Here is a 21,342-nt window from a genome sequence, read left to right as displayed (position 1 = left end):
CAGTGACAGATTTATTTTCTTGGGCTCCAAAATCACTGCAGATCTCGACTGCAGCCATGAAATTTAAAACATACTTGCTCCTTGGAAGAAAAGCTATGACCAGTCTAGACAGCGTATTAAAAAGCAGAAACATTGCCAACAAATGTCCATACACTCAAAGCTATGGTTTTTCCAGTAGTCATGTATAGATGTGAGAGTTGGACAATAAAGCTGAGCGTTGAAGAATTGATGCTTTTGAACTGTGGTGTTTGAGAAGACTCTTGTGGGTCCCTTGGACTGCAAGGATATCCAAGCAGTCAATCCTAAAGGAAATCAGTCCTGAATATTCATTGGAAGGGCTGATGCTGAAGCTGAAGCTCCAATACTTTGGCCACCTGATTCGAAAAGCTGACTCATTAGAAAAGACCCTGATGTTGCAAAAGATTGAGGGCAGGAAGGAGAAGAAGGGGAAGACAGAGGATGAGATATTTGGATGACATCACAGACTCAATGGACATGAATTTGAGCAACCTCTGGAAGATGGTGAAGGACAGGGAAGCCTGGCGTGCTGCAGTTCATGGGGTCTCAAAGAGTCGGACATGACTGAGCTACTGAACAACAACCTTAGAACGCCAGCTCCCTGAAGGCAGGGCTTTGTGTTGTAAGCATGTTATCTTTAGCAACAGAACAACGTGGTGCAAAGTAGGTGCTCAATAAATACCTGTTGAGTGACTTACTCAATAAATCAAGTCCTAGAAACATAAATTGGCCAAAGATAGGCTCACAGGATTTTAGCATGATCGCCTGCTTTGCCAAACCCTGCAGTATCCCGGTCACTGCACTATAGTATATATCCAGCAGAGGGCGCTGCTGGCCCGTGGACCAGGCACCAGGCTATGGCACCACTCCCCTATTTTCGGAGCCTCAGTGCAGATGCTCCCGCCTGCAGGAACCTCTCGCTGGAGGATACGACCTTCCTGGGCTCCTGCGACCGTCTAGGCTCCCACATTCCAACCCTGCCCACTCTAGGTCATCACATGTCTCTCTCCCTCGCTGGAACACCAGAAGGACTGACAAAGCCAAGGCACATTCCCCAGCACAGCCTGAGCACAGAGAAGGCACTGACAATGGCTGTTGATTGATTGATGGAAAATCAAACTCAAACTCACGCTCTTACTTCTCCAGGTATGTCTAGGGAACAGGGTGGAAGAGGGCAGCTGAGCCCTTGTCCCCGATTGTTCTGGCCTCAGGACACTGGTCACTGATTCTGGAACTGCCACACGCTCACTCCAAACCAGTGCACCGAGTCAGATGGTTTAAGGCACATCCCTGCTCCGTCATTTGTTGGCTGTACAATCCCTGAGCCAGGAGCCAAGCTCTCTAGTCCTCACGGTCCTGGTCTGTAGAGATGGACTCACAAGGGTAACCTATTTTGTGAGGCTGATGTGGGGATTAATGAGTAATCCCTTTAAAAGGCAACCAAGCCTACTCATCACAACTACTGAGCCCGTGTGAGACAACTAGAATCCTCGCACTGTGATGAAAAATCTTGCATGACACAACAAAAACCCAATGCAGCCAAATAAATAAATAAAAATGAAAAAAAAAAGTGGTGTCAGAAGGATGCTCAGAGATAACAAAAGATTACAGAATGAAAAGTAGGTCTTTGTCTCTCCTTGATCCCCAGATACTCTTCCAAGAAGCAGACATGATTCGGTTCAGTTCAGTCACTCAGTCTTGTCCGACTCTTCGAGACCCCATGGACCGCAGCACACCAGGCCTCCCGGTCCAACATCAACTCCCGGAGTTTACCCAAACTCATCTTCATTGAGTTGGTGATGCCATCCAACCGTCTCATCCTCTGTCGTCCCCTTCTCTGCCTGCCCTCAATCTTTCCTAGTGTCAGGGTCTTTTCAAATGAGTCAGCTCTTCGCATCAGGTGGCCAAAGTATTGGCATTTCAGCTTCAACAGCAGTCCTTCCAATGAACACTCAGGACTGATCTCCTTTAGGATGGACTGGTTGGATCTCCTTGCAGTCCAAGGGACTCTCAGGAGTCTTCTCCAACACCACAGTTCAAAAGCATTAATTCTTCGGCTCTCAGCTTTCTTATAGTCCAACTCTTACATCCATACATGACTATTGGAAAAACCATAGCCTTGACGACACAGACCTTTGTTGGCAAAGTAATGTCTCTTCATTTTAATATGCTGTCTAGGTTGGTCATGACTTTCCTTCCAAGGATTAAGTGTCTTTTAATTTCATGGCTGCAATCACCATCTGCAGTGATTTTGGCAGACATGATTACCAGTTTCTAATATCCTCCTGAGCTAGTCCACAGAAATGAATTGTGTGTGACTGAGCGTGAGTGACCATTTAAGAAAAACGCAAATGAGAAAAACCTGACCCCTGGAGGGTAATGATGGCTTTGACTTTGGGTGTGGTGACTTGCTTTGGCCAATCGCAGAGGGGCACAAGTGACAGTCCTCCCAGTTCTGAGCTTAGATCTCAGGGGCTTTGAAGATTCCCTCTTGCATCCTGGTGGAGGCATGACACAGCCCCTGTGTGTTCCCTCTTACCACAACATCTCCATATTGTTAAAAGATACACTGAGGCATGTTAACATTTTATTGCGTTTACTTAAAATCCATTCAAATCGAGCAGCACCAAATCTAGCAGACAGAAAGGAGCTTCGAGGAACTAAACAAAACGGAAGACTCTTATAGGAGGAAGGGAGCAGGAACAAGAAAGTTCCTGGAACAACAAAGCAGGCAAAAAAGCAGACTGGTTATGGTGAGGTCACTTTCCTTTAGGGACGGCAGGCACCTATCTGGGCAGATTACCCAACTAGAGCTGATCTGAATGGCTGGTTTAAGATTCAGTCTCCGGGAGAGCCACAACTGTCATTAAGTCTTGATTTTATGACATGGGTCTCAGCATTTTGAGCCTGTTGTCTCATTTTTAACATAATGGTATAGAACAAAGCTTCCCAGTCTCACCCAGCCCAAAACAACCAACTCTCAGCCAGCCCTACATCCGCTTTTAAGCTCCTGCATTTTGGGGTGATGTGTTTCACTGTATTTTTGTGGTAATAGGTTATAGAATTGTCCTCACTTAGGTGGCTTCCCTTGTGATTCAGATGGTAAAGAATCTGCCTTCAATCCAGGAGACCCTGGCTTGATCCCTGGGTCAGGAAGATCCCCTGGAGAAGGGAATAGCTGCCTACTCCAGTGTCCTTGCCTGGAGAATTCCATGGACAGAGGAGCCTGGTGGACTACAGTCCATGGGGTTAAAGTCTATGGGGTTGCATAGAGTCAGACACAACTGAGTGACTAACACTTTCACTTTAGCAATATCCTTGGTGCTATGATCCAAGGGCTTCCCTAGTGCCTCAGTGGTAGAGAATCCGCTTGCCAATGCAGGAGACCCGGGCTTGATCCCTGGGTCGGGAAGATCCCTTGGAGGAGGAAATGGCAACCCACTCCAGCATTCTTGCCTGGAGAATCCCATGAACAGAGGAGCCTGGTGGGCTAAAGTCCATGGGGTCACAAAAGAGTCAGATACAACTTAGCAACTAAACAACAACAAACAACTATGATTTTAACGTATTTTCTCATATGTTGAAATCCTAACCTTCAAAGGTGATGGTATTAATAGGCGGGGCCTTTAGGCTTCCCTGGTGGCTCAGAGGTTAAAGTGTCTGCCTCCAATGCGGGAGACCCGGGTTCCATCCCTGGGTTGGGAAGATCCCCTGGAGAAGGAAATGGCAGCCCACTCCAGTATTCTTGCCTGGAGAATCCTATGGACGGAGGAGCCTGGTAGGCTACAGTCCACGGGGTCGGAAAGAGTCGGACATGACTGAGCAACTTCACTCACTTTGGTATTAGTATGATGTGATTAGATCATGACGGTGGAGCTCTCATGAATGGGATTAGTGCCTTTATAAGAGAGAACCCATAAAGCGCCCTTGTACCTTCTGCCTCCTGAGAATACTGCAAGAAAATCTGCAATCCCTGGCCCTTTTGCAGCCTCCGCATCCACTCTCTATAAAATAAGGCTTCAGCATAAAGGGGTAAAATGAGGAAGGGAGTGACTAACTCATCCAGTCTGCTTCTGCTATTTTCCAGCTGGGTGATCTTGGGCAAGTAACTCAGACTCTCTGGCTTCACTTTCCTGCTGTGTAAAATTTTCAGGACCTACCTCATAGTACTGTTGGAAAACTAAAACTGGTTAATACACATACAGTGATTGAAACCTGAAGTCACACTGCTAAGGTGATGAAGTGGGCAAGGGGATGTGGGCCTGAAGACCTAGAAAGGGACTCTGGGGCTGACGATATAGTCTCACCTTGCCGAGAAATCTGGAAATTATCTTCACCAAACACTGAACCTACTTTCAGCAGCCCTGTGCCAGTTGGATTCCCAGCTCTGCTCTTTCCCAGCTGTGCAACCTTGGACAAGTCAGTTAACCTCTCTGAGCCTTATTGTTGGTAAGGCTCAGAATGGTAAATGAGTTAGTAAATGTCAAGCAGTTAGCCTAGTACTCGACATGTAGGAGTGCTCCGAGAGTTAACTGTTATTCAGTCGCTAAGTCGTGTCCGACTCTTTGTGACCGCCACGGACTGCAGCACGCCAGGCTTCCCTGTCCTTCACTATCTCTTAGTTTGCTCAAACTCATGTCCATTGAGTCGGTGATGCCACCCAACCATCTCATCCTCTATAGCCCCCTTCTCCTCCTACCCTCAGTCTTTCCCAGAAAGCAGAGAGGCCATTTAACCTCCACGCTGACCTCCTTCTAGCATGTCCAGTTTCCCGGAGGAAGCATAGTTCTGAGAGCAAGAGGTGTTCCTTCAGCCCTTGTAACAATTTTGTAAGCATTTGGTAGGAAAGCCCTTTATGCCTAAGCTGGCCGGAGGGGTTTCCTATTGATTGATAAGGCTATTTTTTACTTAGTCAACAAACACTCATTTCTCCTGCGAGCACTGGGGAGCCATGACAGGTTCGGAGCAGGAAAGGTCAGCAGGGAAGTCGGTGGAGGGGCCAAGACTGGGTCAGGAGACCAGCGAGGAGGCTAGGGCAGGAGGGAATGTGGAAGTCCTGAGGTATGGGACGGGGGAGGGACAAGCCTTGGAGACTGAGGGGCTCAAGGGGTGGGAGGAAGCTATACGATAAGGGTCACAATGCTCCCCAAGGCCAACCCCAAGGCCAACTGTTTCTGCGAGACTCAAGATAAAGGAGGTAGGGCTTATGACTGCGAGGTCCTGCTGGAGGGTTTGATTGGCTCAGCCCAGGTCACATGACTGCAAGGTCCTGCTGGAGGGTTTGATTGGCTCAGAACAGGTCACATGAGCGAACCATTGCGGCAAAGGATTCTGGGAAACTGAGTTTCTAATATTTGGGCTTCTCCAAATGAGGTGGTCAAAGGGTGGAGAACTCCCTCAATATAGAAAGGGCTTCGGATGCTGTGTGGCCAAGAGGAATGTCAGATGTCCACACAAGGGGTTATTAGGGGCCCCGGGGGCTGGGCTGTGTGTGACGTGGCTGGATCCTGTCTCTCCTTTGCTCACAACCCTCAGGGACTCCCATTGGAGCCCTAGGACCCTACAGGTCTGCTCCTGGTCCCCCTCCAACCTCACATTCTTCCTCCCATTCTCCCCTCCATCTGCTCCAGCCTCCTCCCCGTCTCTCTGACATGCCAAGCCACCCCCACCTCAGGGTCTTTGCACCTGCTGTCCCCCTTCCAGACACCCACATGGCTGGCTCCCTCTGGGCTCTGCCTGGATGTCACCTCCCCAGAGAGGTGTGATCTCCTGATCTCCTCCGCTGTGTCCCGTCACTTGCATTTTTACCCTCTGTCTCTTTCCTTCAAAGCCCCATTGTCCCCAACATTAAAATGTATAACAACTTGTTCACCCTCACTAAAATATTAACTCCATAAGGACAGGGGTTTAGGTTATCTTCTGCTGGGTCCCAGTAAGTGCTTAATAAATAATTGTTGACATGATACACGCCTTAACGACTCTAGACCAGTTCCTTTTCATTCTCTGGGCCTCAGTTTCTGTAACTATGAAGGAGTGCTTTGACACACTGACCTTGCTGGGACAGGACAGTGAGGGGAGCGATCAGGGACTAGGCCCCAAGGAGAAAAGCTTTCTAAATAGCCCCCCTACCACCAGGAACATTGGGAGAGGCAGAAAGGGCCCCCTTTCTCTAGATCAGTGCTCCCTGCCTAGGAAGAAGCGGGGGAGACCCAGGAGGAGGGAGGAACTCCAGAGGGAAAGGAACATTCTCTTCTTTGTGTCAATGCTGGGTGCTCCCTGGACTTGCCCGATCCTTGCATCCTGCAGTCTTGGTGCCTTCTAGGCCGAAGACGCCGTTCCCTCTGTGACATCCCATTTCTGCAGGATCTCCTCCTCAGCCCTTGCGGTCCCCGATCGAGCCTGGATCTGAGCGCGTCCCTGACCTGAGCTGCCACCCAGCCCCCTTCTGCCGTGGCTGGGGTTGGCCTCCCTGAGCTCTCGGCTGCCCTTGTAAGGAGGCGAGGCCAAGGGACACCCGAGACGCTGGGTTATAATTAACCTGGACACATGGCAACCTCACCCCACCAACACCTGCCCCCATGCCCCCCCAGCCCCAGCACCTCGGGTCTCCCAGAGGAGATCGAGAGCAGTGAACTCTAAAAATAAACTCCCTTCCTGGCAGGCCGTCCCTCTCTGTCCCCTCCACAGCAGAAATCTCCCTGGGTCACTGGGCTGGTCGATTGGAGTGGAAAGGGTGACCACCACCTTCAACCTAGCCTTGAGTAAGAACCGCCCTAGCTCGGCCCAGCCTCAGTTTCCCTCCCCTGCACTTCCGAGGAGGAAAGTGCATCCCAGCACAGGGTTCTGGGGTCAGGCCATCCCCTGTTCCCACCTTGGCCTTGGTCACACACTGCCTGTAGCTGGGTGACAGCAGGCAAGTCACACAGCCTCTCTGGGCCCTTTCCTCTGCAGGAAAACCAAAGACCTGACCTCCAGGGGCCATTGCAAGGCTTCCCCAGGGACAGAGCTCAGGACCTGCTGTGTGCTGGGGTCAAGGCCACTGGGGGCTCAGGGGAGGCCAGTGGCCTAGCGGAGGGCCAGGGGAGGGTGACTTCTACGTGCCCGGGACATTTCCTGACACTATCCCGTGGCCCTGGCAGGGCTCCAGCTGTCCCCGCCAGCCCGACTCAGCACTTAGTCGGGGGACCAGCTTGGTTGCGGGGGGGATATGGGCCCAGACCCTGGCGTGGCCCATACAAGGCCATAGGGCTGGGCGCGAGGCATGCCTGGGTTCGGGGTGGGCACGATGCCTGGGCAGTGAGGTGAAGAGCTCAGCTGCCCTCCAGCCCGCTCCCAAGGGGCAGCCCCTCCCAGCCAATCACACAGCTCAGGCCCCCCCTATATAAGGCCGGGGCTGCAGGACCTTCCTCTGGGTCAGTGTCGCCTCCAGGATACAGACAGCCCCTTCCAGCACCGCCCAGCCAGGTACTGCCCGGGGTAGGGTCCAGAGTGGGGTGTCTTCTATAGGAGCCAGAGGTCGAGCTGTCTCTGGAAGGGGACTTGCATGTTGCCCCCCACATGCCCCCATGCACAGGCAGGTCAGTGTGTGGCAAGGTGGTCCTTATGTCCGAGGGTCCCCTCCGCCTGCAGCCCCTGACTCCCAGCCATGCCTGTGATGGCTGGGGCACGCGTCCTGGGGGGAGACCCCAGGATGGAAAGGAGCCTTGACAGTGGCCAGCTGTCGCCCCCCTGCAAGGGGCTGCGGGCCGGGCCTTGTTCATGATTGTCTGTCGCCAGAACTGGGTGCCGTAAGCCGTGGGAGGTGTCTGTGTATCACCTGTCAGGGTCTTTGCCTTGGTGACCTTGTGGTCCCACTGCCTTCTGCACAGCGTGACCTTGTGTCTGTCTGGCTTTCCGTGGCTCCTGCGTGAGTCCCTGTATGCCGGTGTCCCTGAGCTGGGAGGTGTGCACATGTGGGCCCATTTACCGTGCGACCTGGGGGTGCGTGCGGGTGTGTGCAGGAGGAGCTCTGGGTTATGTCTGTTGGTGTTTCTTGGGCTCCCCGACCTTGCTTCCCTGCCCTCTCCCGGCCTGCCCCCAGGAGGGATGGGGGTGGGGACATGCTCTGAAGGGGGCTTTCTGGGCTGAAAGCCCTTGAGCCCCAAAGCCTGAATGCATGTGCTCCCAGCCACCCTGGCCCACCTGTCTCTGGCCTGCTGACGTGGTGCAAGCCGAGCCCCTGGAATGTGAGGGTGGGGTGGCAGCTGGGGGTGGGGGAGAGGAGTCTGCCAGATTCTAAAAATAAATCCCCACCCTGAACATCAACTCCAAAGGCTTTCGTGGGTTCCATCCCCCTTGGCCTGATGCCTCGGCCTTCAGCTCACCCTCGTGCCCATCTCCTTCCCACCGTCCTGCCCACTTCCCATTCCTGGAGCTGGGAATGAACATCTCGTCCCTACCACCACCGCTAAAGGGTCCTCCCTCTTCCTGGGTCTTGTGAATAAAATAACAACAGTACAGCAACCACCCTTCTAGGTGTGTGCGTGTTGGTTGCTTCAGACTCTTTGTGGCGCTACGGACTGTTAGCCCACCAGGCTCTTCTGTCCAAGGGATTCTCCAGGCAAGAGTACTGGAAGGGGTTGCCATTTCCTCCGCCAGGAGATCTTCCTGATCCAAGGACTGAACTCTCATCTCTTACATCTCCTGCGTTGGCAGGCAGGTTCTTTACAAGGCCCCAGCTCCACGCCAGGGCCTGTGCTCAACTGGCTTTGTGCTGGATTCAAAGAATCCTCCTGGCAACCCCATGGGAAAATTTCAGTTCACAGAAGACAGAGGCTCAGAAACACTGAGCAGTTGACCTAGGGTCACACAGCCCAGAGATGGCACGGGTGAGATTTGAACCCAGCTCTGTCGACTTCAGAGGCTGAGCTGTTACTAAGTGTGCCCTGCAGGATGGGGACAGGCACCCTGCCCCTCCTCCCTCGACTGAGCACCCAGGAATCTTCATAGAGAGAACGGCCCTTCTCTGCTCGCACACTCATTCCCAGCAACAGCCTCCACCCTCACCAGCTCCTCGTAATTCAAAACAACAATAATAACAATAGCTAGCAAAATAATTAGTGTGTGTCGGGCACTATTTTAAGTGCTTTACGTAATGAACTCATCACATCCTTCCAGCACCTCCATGAGATGAGTGCTATTCTACCCGCATTTTACAGGTGATTACTTTGCAGCACAGAGAGGTTAAGTAACTTGCCCAAGGTCACACAGCAGAGCTGGGATTCAAAGCCAGGCTGCCTGATTCTAGAACCTATACTCTTATCTATCAGTTATCATATCTTATCACAGGCTTGAGGGGTTCTCTCCTCCATTTTTCCAGCTGGAGAAAGTGAGGCTCTAGCAATGCTATTAGCCTAGGGTCACCAGCAGGATAAGGCAGAGCTAAGATCCCAACACCAGACTGATGATACATCCTGTTGAGATGCAGGGGCTCAGAGAAGGGATCCCTCTGGGTCCAAGTCAAACAGCCCAGGACTCAGGACTGGCTCTCAGGCCTGCCTGACCCAGAGCCTGGCACTGCTCTCTTGCTGGTCTCCGTGGATGTGACCTAACTTCCCCCTCCACCCCTCCCCACTAGGCCCCCCACACCCCCCCACCATGCCGTTCGGTAACACCCACAACAAGCACAAGCTGAACTTCAAGGCTGAGGAGGAATACCCAGACCTCAGCAAGCACAACAACCACATGGCCAAGGCGCTGACCCTCGAGATTTACAAGAAGCTGCGGGACAAGGAGACGCCATCTGGCTTCACTCTGGATGATGTCATCCAGACAGGTGTGGACAACCCAGGTAAGCCTCCTGGGGGAGCGTCCCAGGGACTGTGAGGCCGGTGTGTGTGTGGGTGGCCTGGAGGCTGCCTGCCAGGCCTCAGTCCCACCTCCCTGAGCCTCAGTTTTCCCATCTGTAAAGTGGGGACCATACTTATGGGGCTGCTGTGAGAAACAGATGAGTTGAATGTGTGAGGGCCTGGGACAGGGTCTGGCAGGTGGCAAACCACTTGCTAAATATGTGCAAGTATCACGTGAGACTCCCCTGAAGGAAGCTATTGCATTTTCCAGGCCTCAGTTTCCTCACCTGAAAAATGGGCACCCAGGTTGGGAAAACATAGGCATGTGGAGTGGCTCCTGGCACTGAGTGGGTGCTCTGACTCTGACAGGGGGTTCCTTCTCCGGGAACACCCCACCAGGGCGGGTGGAACTGGGCAGGAGACCAGCTTCCGGCCTCAGCCTCCAACTCATGACTGAGGGAAAAGGCCCTTTCTCTTCAAGCCTCTGTTTCCCTACTTGAGAAATAAGAAGGTGTTTTGTTTTGTTTTGTTTTTTGGCCACAAGGCATGCAGGATCTTAGTTCTCCAACCAGGGATTGAACCCTGGCCCTCTGCATTGGGAGTGTTGAGTCTTAACCACTGGACCATCATGGAAGCCCAAGAGGGTCTTTCAAGCCTCTTCTTACTGGTGGGGGTTGAGAGTGTCTAAGGCTCTGAACTTTTTTAGGGGACGATCCCTTGATGTGGGGATTCACACGTGGTAATATTTTTAGTAACTCGCCCCCCAGACTCTCCTTTCTCCTTTGCCCTGCACTCAACATTCCTCTCACCGCCCACCCCCAGATACCGCCTCGATCTCCCCCAGTCTTCTCTCCCCATTCCTACCCACCCTCAGCCTCCTCAGTTCTGACCCACGGTGCTCCGTGAAATCCCTTGCATGTACGCACGCATGCACACACACACACCCATGTGTGCACACACAGTCTACACTGGACCCAGGAGCCCAGGTCTTCCCCGTGGGTGACAAGCACCTCTGACCTCCCTTTGACCCCCCAGGTCACCCCTTCATCATGACCGTGGGCTGTGTGGCTGGTGATGAGGAGTCCTATACGGTTTTCAAGGACCTCTTTGACCCCATCATCCAGGACCGGCACGGGGGCTTCAAACCCACCGACAAGCACAAGACTGACCTCAACCATGAGAACCTCAAGGTCGGCTGCCCCAGGGGAAGGGCGGGGCGGGGTGGGGGGAGGAGACACCCAGAGAGACAGGGAGACAGACATGGAGAGAAACACAGAGGGGGATGGGAAGAAAGACGGACAGGCAGACACAGAAGACGGCCAAGGTTGGGGGAGAGAGAGAGAGGAAAGCAGGTGGAAAACATACAGGGAGTCAAGGGAGAAACAGACACAGAGATGGAGAGGGAGATAAAGATGGGGGGAGAGAGAGAAAAGAGAGACAGAGCCAGGGAGGGAGGGGGAGAGAGGCCAGTGGGGAGGAAGAACCAAAGGAAGCAGCTGAGAGCCCGAGAGAGCTGGGAGGGCCTGTGGGGGAGATTTGATTTTGGTGGGCAGGGGGCAGGGCACACAGGATGGTCCACCAAGCCCTGACTCCCCACCGTTCCCTAGGGTGGAGACGATCTGGACCCCCACTACGTGCTCAGCAGCCGTGTCCGCACGGGCCGCAGCATCAAGGGCTACGCACTGCCTCCTCACTGCTCCCGCGGCGAGCGCCGGGCCGTGGAGAAACTCTCCGTGGAAGGTGAGAGCCCCCACCCCAGGTCTGGACCCCCTTGTGCCCCCATTTGCCAAAACACTGCAAGAACTTGATAATCACAGGTGCTTGGTGAGTGACAGCTGGCAGTATTACCCCTGGGGGAGGTCTAAGGGATGCTGTCAAGATTTGACACCCAACTGCGCCAGGGTCCTGACCTTCATCCATCTATTCATCCATCCTTCTATCCACCAAGCAAACATTTACGGTTGTTCCGGCCCTGTGTGGGGAGCTGGGGTTCCCATGGTGAATAAGATGGACCAAGGTCACTGCTATCGCAGAGCTGTCAGCCTGGTGGGGAGATAAGAGGAAACACTGAAACCAATAAAAGAATACATCCTCCCCAAATGCCCTGAAGCCAAGAAACAAGGGTTTTGGCACAGAATGACTGTGGGTAGCTATGTTGGAAAGGAGCTGAGACATGATTGACAAGAAGGAGCCAACCTTGGGAAGAAATCTAGGCAGGTGAACAGCAAGTGCAAAGGTCCTGGGGTGGGATGGTATGTTGGAGGAATAGCAAGGAGACCAGTGTTGCTGGAGCTGAGTGGGTGATGGGGAGGGGGGAGGAAGTGAGGTCAGAGGGGTGTTGGGGTAGCCAGGTTGTCCAGAGCTTTGTGGGCTGCTGGGAGGACTCTGGCTTTGACCCTGTGGGAAGAGAACACTGTGGGAGAGTGGTGAGTAGAGAAGGGACAGGCTCAGACTTACATGGATCCCCCTGGTGGGGAACAGTCGGTGGGCAGAGGTAGGAGAGGCTGAGAAGGGCAACTGCAGGGGTCCATGCGGGGCTGGGGAGTGAGGGGAGCAGTGGGATGGGGAGAAAGAATGGGTGTGTTTGGAGGTAGAAGCATTAGGGCTGGCAGGCAGTGTCATTCTGCTAAATATTTAACAATTGGCTCTAAAAAAAAAAAAAAGCAGCAGCAGCCTTGATTTGCTGCCAGCAACTGCCAATTTCTCTGGTGTAAATTCTCCTACAGAGGCCAAATTTATTTTTAACAATATAATATAGTATGTAGTATATGATATAGAACATATTATATAGGATATTATACAAATAGGTATAACATATTTAAAAATATGTGTATTATAGAAATACATTATACACATATTTGTCATGTCTTATGAAGATATGAATATATACAAATGCATATATGTATTATATATGTATTATATACATAATATACATGTGTGTGTGTATGCTCAACTCCTCAGTCATGCCTGACTCTGCAGACCCATGGTGTAGCCTGCCAGGCTTCTCTGTCCATGAGATTTTACCAGCAAGAATACTGGAGTGGGTTGCCATTTCCTTCTCCAACACTTAATACATACTTTGTATTATGAATACCTATGAATATATACAAATACTATATATACTATAATATAATATTGTTTACTGATGGCTCCCAGATTCCTGAGACTGACTCTGTCCCTGCCAGCCAGCAGAAGTGAGCACCAGCACACTACTGCCTGCAGATAGTCTGACTGGACGTGAGAATTGGTGGCAGGCAAGGGAGAATCCATGCTTTTGGTCTTGAGCACACAGTGTGGGTGTTCCCCGGCCTGGGCAGATGGTGGAGGAGCATGTTTTTTTTGGGGGGGTTAGACACCTTTAGAACCTCTGCAGGGTCAAGGCCTAGGCCCCCGAGGGACAGCAGTGTGGGGTCCCCAGGGCCTGTGCACCCCCCTTGTAGGGCAGACTGTTGACCCCTCCTTCCTGTGGCCCCTCACCAGCCCTCAACAGCCTGACGGGCGAGTTCAAGGGGAAATACTACCCTCTGAAGAGCATGACGGAGCAGGAGCAGCAGCAGCTCATCGACGACCACTTCCTGTTCGACAAGCCCGTGTCCCCGCTGCTGCTGGCTTCGGGAATGGCCCGAGACTGGCCCGATGCCCGCGGCATCTGGTGAGGCCCCTTGCCCAATGCCCCCCTTCTGCCCCGCCTCCTCTAGTTGTCCCACAACCCTCCACCAGAGTCAAGACCACAACAGCAATTCTCCAGGGTCATCTTGCCCTCTGCTCCTGCCTTCCCTGTGGTCTGCATGTCACATTTTAAAAAGCTTGAAATTCAGATTTGAACCAGACTCCTTAGGTTCAAATCCCAGGGCTGCCATTTACTAGCTGTGTGATCTTGGGCACGTAATTTAATGTTTCTCTGCCCCAAATCTCCATCTATAAAATGGGATCGTGACAACTCATAGCTCTTGGGGTTCTTATGAGGATTAATGAACTAATTTACACAAAGTGTTAAGAAAAGTGTCTGGTATATAGTAAGTATCCATACTGGCCATTGGCATGATATTTATTGCTAATTATTGTTGTTAGCTGGGATTTCTAGTAATTTTTTAATCCCTGATTCTGATGAAAGTGAAAGTTCCTCATTCGTGTCCACTCTTTGTGACCCTATGGACTGGAATTCTCCAGGCCAGACTACTAGAGTGGGTAGCTTTTCCCTTCTCCAGGGGATCTTCCCAACCCAGGGACAGAACCCCAGGTCTCCCACATTGTAGGCGGATTCTTTACCAGCTGAGCCACAAGGGAAGCCCAGGAATACTGGAGTGGGTAGCCTATCCCTTCTCCAGAGGATCCTCCCGACCCAGGAATCTAACCGGGGTCTCTTGCATTGCAGGCGTATTCTTTACCAACTGACCTATCAGGGAAAATGCCCCCGCCTCCATTCTGATAGTCAAAGGTTTTAAAAGGTTTTGAGAACCTCGGTTTCAAACAATTTGGAGAGTATAGGTTGTAAGATTTTAAGTGTTTTCAGGTTCCACTAATGTCAGATTTTGTGATTCAATGGTTTCAAACATTTCCAGATCCTAAAGTTTTCCAGTCTAAGACTCCTTCTGCGATGTCACAATGTCATGGAAGGTTTATCAACTCTGATTCTCGGTTTCCGTTTTTCAGCGATTCTGATATTCTAAGATTCTATAATGTTGTGCAAAGAATTAAGACCCTGAAAGCCACTGATCCCACGATTCAAGATTTCACGGGTCCTGTGACATTTAAAGGTGTAAGCTCCTGAGACTGAGATGCTCAGGCCTCGTGCCCTTTAGGCCCGCTGCCCCCTAGCGGTGGACGTGTGTTTGCAAGAGGGAGGGGAACCGGGTTCCCGCGGAGCTGGTTCCCTGACCTTTTGCTGCGCCCGATGCTAGGCACAATGACAACAAGAGCTTCCTGGTGTGGGTGAACGAGGAGGACCACCTCCGAGTCATCTCCATGGAGAAGGGGGGTAACATGAAGGAGGTTTTCCGCCGCTTCTGCGTGGGGCTGCAGAAGGTGGGTGCCTGCGCTCATGTGACTCCAAGTGACCGCCCCCCAGCCGCTTTCCCGGGCCCCGCCCCTCGGAACCCGGCTCCTCCCCGCAGCGAAGCCACTCCCCTCAGCGGTGCTCCTCCCTCGCTTTCCAAAGCCCCGCCCTTTGGAAAACCGGCCCCACCCCTATCCTCAAGCCCCGCGGACAAGAACCGGCCTTCAAGGCGTCCTCAAGCCCAGCCCCGTCAGAATCCAGCCATCACGGGTGCGGTCGGGCCCCTGCCCCAAGAATCTCGTGCCTCCAGGTTTTCCAGACCCGCCCTCTCGGAGTCCTACCACCACTGACATTCTCACCCCCTGTCCCTCGGAGCCCTGCCCGGGTTGTGGGTGCATTTGGGGGCACCCACAGCGCTGATCCCGGGTCCTCTCCCCCTACCTCAGATTGAGGAGATATTCAAGAAAGCCGGCCACCCGTTCATGTGGAACGAGCACCTGGGCTACGTGCTCACCTGCCCATCTAACCTGGGCACCGGGCTGCGTGGAGGCGTGCATGTCAAGTTGGCGCACTTGAGCAAGCATCCCAAGTTCGAGGAGATCCTCACTCGCCTGCGCCTGCAGAAGCGAGGCACAGGTACGGCCCAAGTTCCCTCCTGCGGCTTCCAGCGCTGGCCCTTAGCGGTGGCTGAAGGGGAGCGGGGGCATCCCCACGGGTTCTGGGGGTCGGCAAGGGCTGCTCCTCTGTGAGTTTCAGTTCTTCCTCTGAAAATAGGCTTCAGCACGCCTTATCTCAGAGAAGTCCATATACCATCATGGTTATATGGTTAATATACACTGTGTATGTCCCTGGGCACCTAGGGGCCTCACTTTCCCATCTGTAAAGGGGAGGATGGTCAGGATTCGACCCCAGGGAGCCCGGCTCCTGAGCTCAACTCCGTTACCCACAGTGTTGGATGGTTGAGGGGTGAGATACCTAAAGCCAGCCTGAGAATAGACAGACGCTCAGGAAACTGCATGAATTTAACACAGTAGGCATTCACCCAGGACGTCCGCCTGCGCGGTTGGCACGGCGGCCCGCGTTCCAGGCCCCGCTCCAGCATTTCTGCCGGCTCCTTAGCCCCTGCCTCCTACTCCCGCAGGTGGTGTGGACACGGCTGCCGTGGGCTCAGTGTTCGACGTGTCCAACGCCGACCGGCTGGGCTCGTCCGAGGTAGAACAGGTGCAGCTGGTGGTGGATGGTGTGAAGCTCATGGTGGAGATGGAGAAGAAGCTGGAGAAGGGCCAGTCCATCGACGACATGATCCCCGCCCAGAAGTAGGCGCACAGCCAGCCCGCCGCCGACTGCTGGAGCCCCATCCTAAGGGAGGACCCAGCCCACCGGAGGCCCGCCCCTTCCTCCTGGAGCCCAGCCTATAAACGTTTGGTCCACCTGGGGCTCTATCCATCCTTCTAGTTCCAGTTCCAACCAGAGTTCCAACCAATGGGCTCCAGTCTCTGGGTTCTGGCCAATGAAAAACCTCCCTTACGGTCTCCTTTTTTTTTCTCAAAGCTCCGCCCACCATCAGGAGCTCTGGCTAACGGAGCTCACCTGGAGCTGTTGCTTTTTCTCCACTCAAAGCAACAAATAAAAGTAATGGTGGCCTTAGCGTTGGGTTTGATTGTTATTAGTACTGAAGGAGAAGGAGGAAAAACTTCGGCAGTTGGCTACTGTGTGACCTCAAAGCGGCTTGTCGTCTCTAGGCATGTCCTAGGGCTACACGTTTTATCCCACCTCTAAAGTGAAAGCGTTAGTCGCTCAGTCGTGTCTGACTCTGCGACCCCATGAACTGTAGCCCTCCTGGCTCCTCTGTCCCTGGAATTCTCCAGGCAAGAGTACTGGAGTGGATGGCCGTTCCCTTCTCATTTTTTCCCATCTTTAAAATGAGGCAAGTTCAGGGTACAGCATCTAATGAAAACATTACAAGGCTCTATGGGGAATCTGCGGTCCCGAGAGCTCTCAATCACCGCTGCTCCCGATCACTCATGCTCAGATCTCAAACACAGGACCCATTCTAGGGAGAAACGGACGTCAAACAAAATATCTGAATTTTCCCTCCGGGCCTCTGGTTTGAGACCTTGCATGCATCTCATCACTATCTACTTCATGATGCTTTTTCCTGACCCTCTTTCTGTGCAATCTGACTTCAGATCTGAAGGTATATATATATATATATATATATATAGCCCTCTATAGCTGCTACTAGTCTTTTCAATTTCCCTTGCTTTGCTCAAGAACCTGCCATGGTTTCCCACATCTCCTAGAATGCTCTATTATGTGTGAATCTTCAAGGTTAAACATGAACATCATCTGCCGAAGGCTCTTCTTCCCGGTTCTTTTCTCATGATTCCTCTATACATTTTTCCATTCCTTACACTGTGGAATTCCCACCCTAATGTCTGCCCAAGCTGTTTCTTCCTCCAGGCTGGAGCTTGGGTCACAGCATCCCTGTGAAGTTTTTGAGGACAGGCCTTTTGGAGAGCTTGGTTCCATGAACGAGCAGGAAGTGGTCATGGGGTTGGGAATGGGAGAAGCGGGTAATGGAAGGCAAGAAACAGCTGAACACGTATTGGGTGTCAGCCACGTCAACCACTTCTACTTGACCCAGTAGGATGAAGCTTTCATTATCAAGCCGGTAGCAGGTGGGCTCCCAAAGAGACAAAGGTTTTAGAAGAAATGGTGAGGCAAAGTTAGGAAGACAGAGCCTGCCAGAGACCTGGAGGAGGCACTTTTTTTAACTCACACAGGTAAAGGGCCAATCTCTCCATTTTCCAGAAGGGAAACAGGTCTAAGGATGTCCCCAAGAGTTCCCAGAGAGATTATGGAAACAGAAGAGACCCCAAAGGTCAGGGCATTCAAGGTCTGGCAGACGTTGGGATATCCTTTACAATACTGACCCCAACTGAAGATCCCATCACTAAGCCGAGTTCCACCCGCACATAGAGCACAGACCACGGTCCGAGCCAGCCAAGTCCGCCATCCAGGCACCTGTCAGCTACCATGTCTGTCCCTCCCACCTTGCCTCCTAAGCCTGAAGTCCACCCCTTCCCTCCCCACCTCTGTCACCCTGCCCTTCTGACCCGATTCCCTCCCTCCCTTCACAGCACAAACCTGCCTGCCCCTGACTCTCTCTTACTCAACAACCTTGCTGTGGCTCCCCAGTACCCTCAGTACAAAGCCCAGGTAACTCTCCATGACCTTCAAGGCCAGCCAGCCCTCCAGCCTCATCCCTCACAGTGCCTCCACACTCAGTCAAGCCACATGCCATTTGCTGAAGGACTTGTATTCTTGCTTCTCTCTTAGAACTCATGCCTGCCCCCAACCCAGGCCCCCAGATTCTGCCATGCCTGGTTAGCTGCTTGTCATTCTCCCTGTCCCAGGGGAGCTGTGCCTCCTCCTCCGAGAAGTCCTCCCTGGAGAGGGCAGTTTCCCCTTCTGCACTCCCCCAACCCGCCTCACCGACTCCAGAATCATCACTGAGGACACGGCTGCATCCTCCCCTGGACTGTGAACCCTATGTGAAGGCAGGGCTGGGGTTGTCTTGGCCACCACTGTGTCCCCAGCCCCGGGCTGGGAACCGAGGAAGAACTCAGGAATTGACGTTTTTATGACAGGGTTGGTTCCCTGCCGCACACCTCATTTTCTACCCTCTCAACTAAAAGCACCTGTCTTTCAGCAGAGTCCTGTTACGGCCTAACTCATGATAGGATTTTGATTCTGCCTCAGACCCTGAATTTTTCAACACTGACCACTTAATTTTTAGCCCCCTTCAGTTCTCATTTGACTTTCCTGTCCCATGAAGAATACAACAGTTGACCCTACCATGACTTAAACAGGCAAGTGAGGCAGTTTAACTAAGCTTCTTTCCTGCAAGCAACCCTCCGTGGCTTCCCAATGCCCTCGGATGAAAGCCCAGACTGTGCACTTTGGCCCACAAGGCTCTGGTGAAGTGCCCTGCCCTCCTGCACTGGACAGCCCTTTTCTGTTTACGTCTATCATGCTTCTACTTCCCTTATTGTGACACCTTGACTTTCCTTTGAGGAACCCCTCCAAGTCCAGCTCTAGGTACAGGCCACTCTAGAGTCACAGTGACTGGTTCGGGGTGATCACATGACTTATCTGGGCCAATGAGAGCCTGTCTTGGGACTTCTGCTTGCAGTTGGCAATGAGGAACTCTGCTATAGCTGCTAAGCTGGAAGGATAAAAGCTTGGAACTGCTGGTGTCACCGTTGACACCAGGCACCTATTGGATGAAACTACTAGAATGAAACTTACGCTGAAAAGAGCAGAGATGAGCCAGCCTGTGGCCTGAATCCAGCTATACCTGAAGTCAGGCACCCCTGACCTATGAAATGAGCAAATACCTTTTTGCTTAAGTGTAGATGGATTATTAGTCCTAATACCACATTCCTCTTGCTAATTTTCCACCCAGCCCTCAACACAGCAGCCATACTGAAATTACCCACAGTTTTCTGAGCTATACCATGCATTCCCACTTCCTGGCTTGTGCCCAGGGCATGCCCCAAACCTGGTCAACTCCTACTCATCCTTTAGAGCCCAACTCCAGCATCAGTTCTTCTGGAGTGCTGTCCCCAAACCCTCTCACTTTCTCTTCTGGCCCAACCCCCTCCAAAAGCAATGGTTTCTCTAGAGTCTGTCAGAACCCATGTCCCCCACAGATAGGGGCTTCCTGCATCTCCGTGTCCACCACTGGGCCTGGATGGAGTAGGCACCGGTCAATGACTGTTTATTGAATAAATGTACTACTGGAGTAAGAAGTGGCTTAGAGTCCAGTATAACATGTGGGTGAATATGTGAGTGGATGAACAGGGGTCCGATAGAGGAACTGGGGCCTCGTGGATGAGGCCCAGTCCCTTCCTGCCCTCTTCCACAATCACCCTTGACCCCACACCCCCACTGCTCCCATTCTGCAGATGAGAAAACCGAGGCTCAGAAAGGAGAAACCACTGGCCCAAAGTCACACACCTCCTTTTCATCTCACTTGCAGGTGAGGGCAGGGAAGGAAAACCCCAGGGTCAGCATGGGGGAGGGGGGGACTCTCCTAAGTTTATTGGGCATCAGGCTGCAGGTGAGGGGGCTGACAGGAGGAGTGGGGGGGGGTGTAATAACTTAAAAACCAGAGGTGAGAGCGGCAGCTCCTCCAGAGATCTCTGCAGAAGGGAGGGTGTGGGGGTATTTACAAGGATTTGTACAAAGTGCCCCGCGCCAGCCTGGGGCAGGAAGGGGGGATTCGAGCAGGAGGGGTGGGGGAGGGGAAGGAATCTGCCTCTCTGACCCCCACTCCCGGCCCCCCCACACCCTCAATTCTTCAGTCTTTAGGCTCAGCAACTCTTCTTGTCCCTGCCCAAGGCCTAATTCTTGAGCTGTCGGGGAATGGAAGTTTCCTCAGTTTCCTTTTCTGCCCCACCCTGACCCCAAAGTCTCCTCAGGTGCCCCGTGGCAGGGTGAGGGGGGACCGGGTGGGCTGGAGGCTCCAGGAAGGTGCCAGCTCCCCCCTGCGAAGCCCCTTCGCTCTTCTCTCCTGCTCAGCGGGCCCCGGAGAACACAGGGGACAACCTCTGCCCCCAAATCCATTTCAGGGAAACTGAGGTGATGACAAAGGTAGAATCCCCTCCTTGACCCCCTTTCTCTGTCGAAGTGAAAGGGGCGAGGAAGAGGAGGGGACTCGGGGCCGTGGCGGCTCAGAGCTCGAGGTCGTTGGAGATGCGGGTGACGAGGGTGCGGAAGGCCAGGGCAGTGCCCGCCACGCGGCGGAAGAGAACTCCCCGCAGGCCCGGCCGGGGCAGCTGGCAGACCTCCACTTCGAAGTGGGACAGGGGCTCGGGCCCGCCCGCACCCCCGTGCAGGCAGGCCAGCAGGAACGGCTGTGGCTGGCGGCAGCGGCAGCGGGCGGCCGCGGTGGCCTGGCGCAGAGCTGCCATCAGGGCCTCGGGCGGGCGTGAGCTGGTCAGTTTCACACTCCAGGGGAATCGGAGCAACCGGGGGGCGGTTTCCGTTTGATCCCAAGGTAGATGGCAACTGACGTGGGAAGATATGATGGGTTAGAGATGGGAGAGAAGAGAAAGGTAACTCGCAGTTCCCACTTTGGGACAGGCTGTCCTAGACATCTTCTCAAAACCTCTTTTACTCCAGGGGACAGTCTTTCTGCTGTACAAATAGGTGTCCACCTGGAAACAGTATTTCCCAGCCTCCCAGCAGCCAGGTGTGGTCTTGTCTCCAAATGCCTGGATGTGCATGGAAGTGACCATGTAACTCCGTCTCACCTCTTTCAAAGGAAACTGTATGCCCTAGACTCTCCTGCCCCACCTTCTGCGAGGCTGCAGCACGAGCTAGCGTGGACTGTGAAAATGACAGGGCTCTAGGGGTGAGGATGTAGGAGCCCTGGGTACCCAAAGGCTCTCACATAACGGAGTGGCCCTGCCAGCCTGGCCTGGACACATG

The 21,342-nt window shown here is 53.1% G+C and overlaps 2 protein-coding genes across 3 annotated transcripts in view; one reads left to right on the top strand and one right to left on the bottom strand.

The window, feature by feature from the left end:
- Positions 1–7,331: 7,331 nt before the first annotated feature.
- On the top strand, positions 7,332–16,488 carry CKM (creatine kinase, M-type). Its single transcript, XM_052656606.1, has 8 exons — positions 7,332–7,482; positions 9,635–9,847; positions 10,881–11,035; positions 11,453–11,585; positions 13,326–13,497; positions 14,747–14,870; positions 15,288–15,477; positions 15,983–16,488. The coding sequence occupies exons 2-8, from the start codon at positions 9,655–9,657 to the stop codon at positions 16,159–16,161; spliced, it is 1,146 nt and encodes a 381-aa protein (XP_052512566.1). The 5' UTR covers positions 7,332–7,482; positions 9,635–9,654; the 3' UTR covers positions 16,162–16,488.
- Positions 16,489–19,620: 3,132 nt separating this feature from the next.
- MARK4 (microtubule affinity regulating kinase 4) overlaps positions 19,621–21,342 on the bottom strand; it is a 29,911-nt gene continuing 28,189 nt past the window's right edge. Inside the window, exon 17 of one of the 2 annotated variants that reach the window (XM_052656935.1) lies at positions 19,621–20,919. In XM_052656935.1, the coding sequence (XP_052512895.1) occupies positions 20,583–20,919 (337 nt within the window). In that variant the 3' untranslated portion in view covers positions 19,621–20,582. The remainder of the gene's footprint in view (positions 20,920–21,342) is intronic. The other variant, XM_052656936.1, reaches the window with a different exon arrangement.

Source organism: Budorcas taxicolor, chromosome 18, assembly GCF_023091745.1.
Source record: "Budorcas taxicolor isolate Tak-1 chromosome 18, Takin1.1, whole genome shotgun sequence".
Taxonomy (NCBI): Eukaryota; Metazoa; Chordata; class Mammalia; order Artiodactyla; family Bovidae; genus Budorcas; species Budorcas taxicolor.
This window is presented reverse-complemented; position numbering and strand designations above follow the sequence as displayed.

Bases quoted from the DNA above. Each gene is read 5' to 3' on its own strand.
- CKM (XM_052656606.1), top strand. From the start codon at position 9,655: ATGCCGTTCGGTAACACCCACAACAAGCACAAGCTGAACTTCAAGGCT. The intron at 13,498-14,746 runs GTGAGGCCCCTT...GCCCGATGCTAG, and splicing joins CCCGATGCCCGCGGCATCTG to GCACAATGACAACAAGAGCT. The intron at 15,478-15,982 runs GTACGGCCCAAG...CTACTCCCGCAG, and splicing joins CCTGCAGAAGCGAGGCACAG to GTGGTGTGGACACGGCTGCC.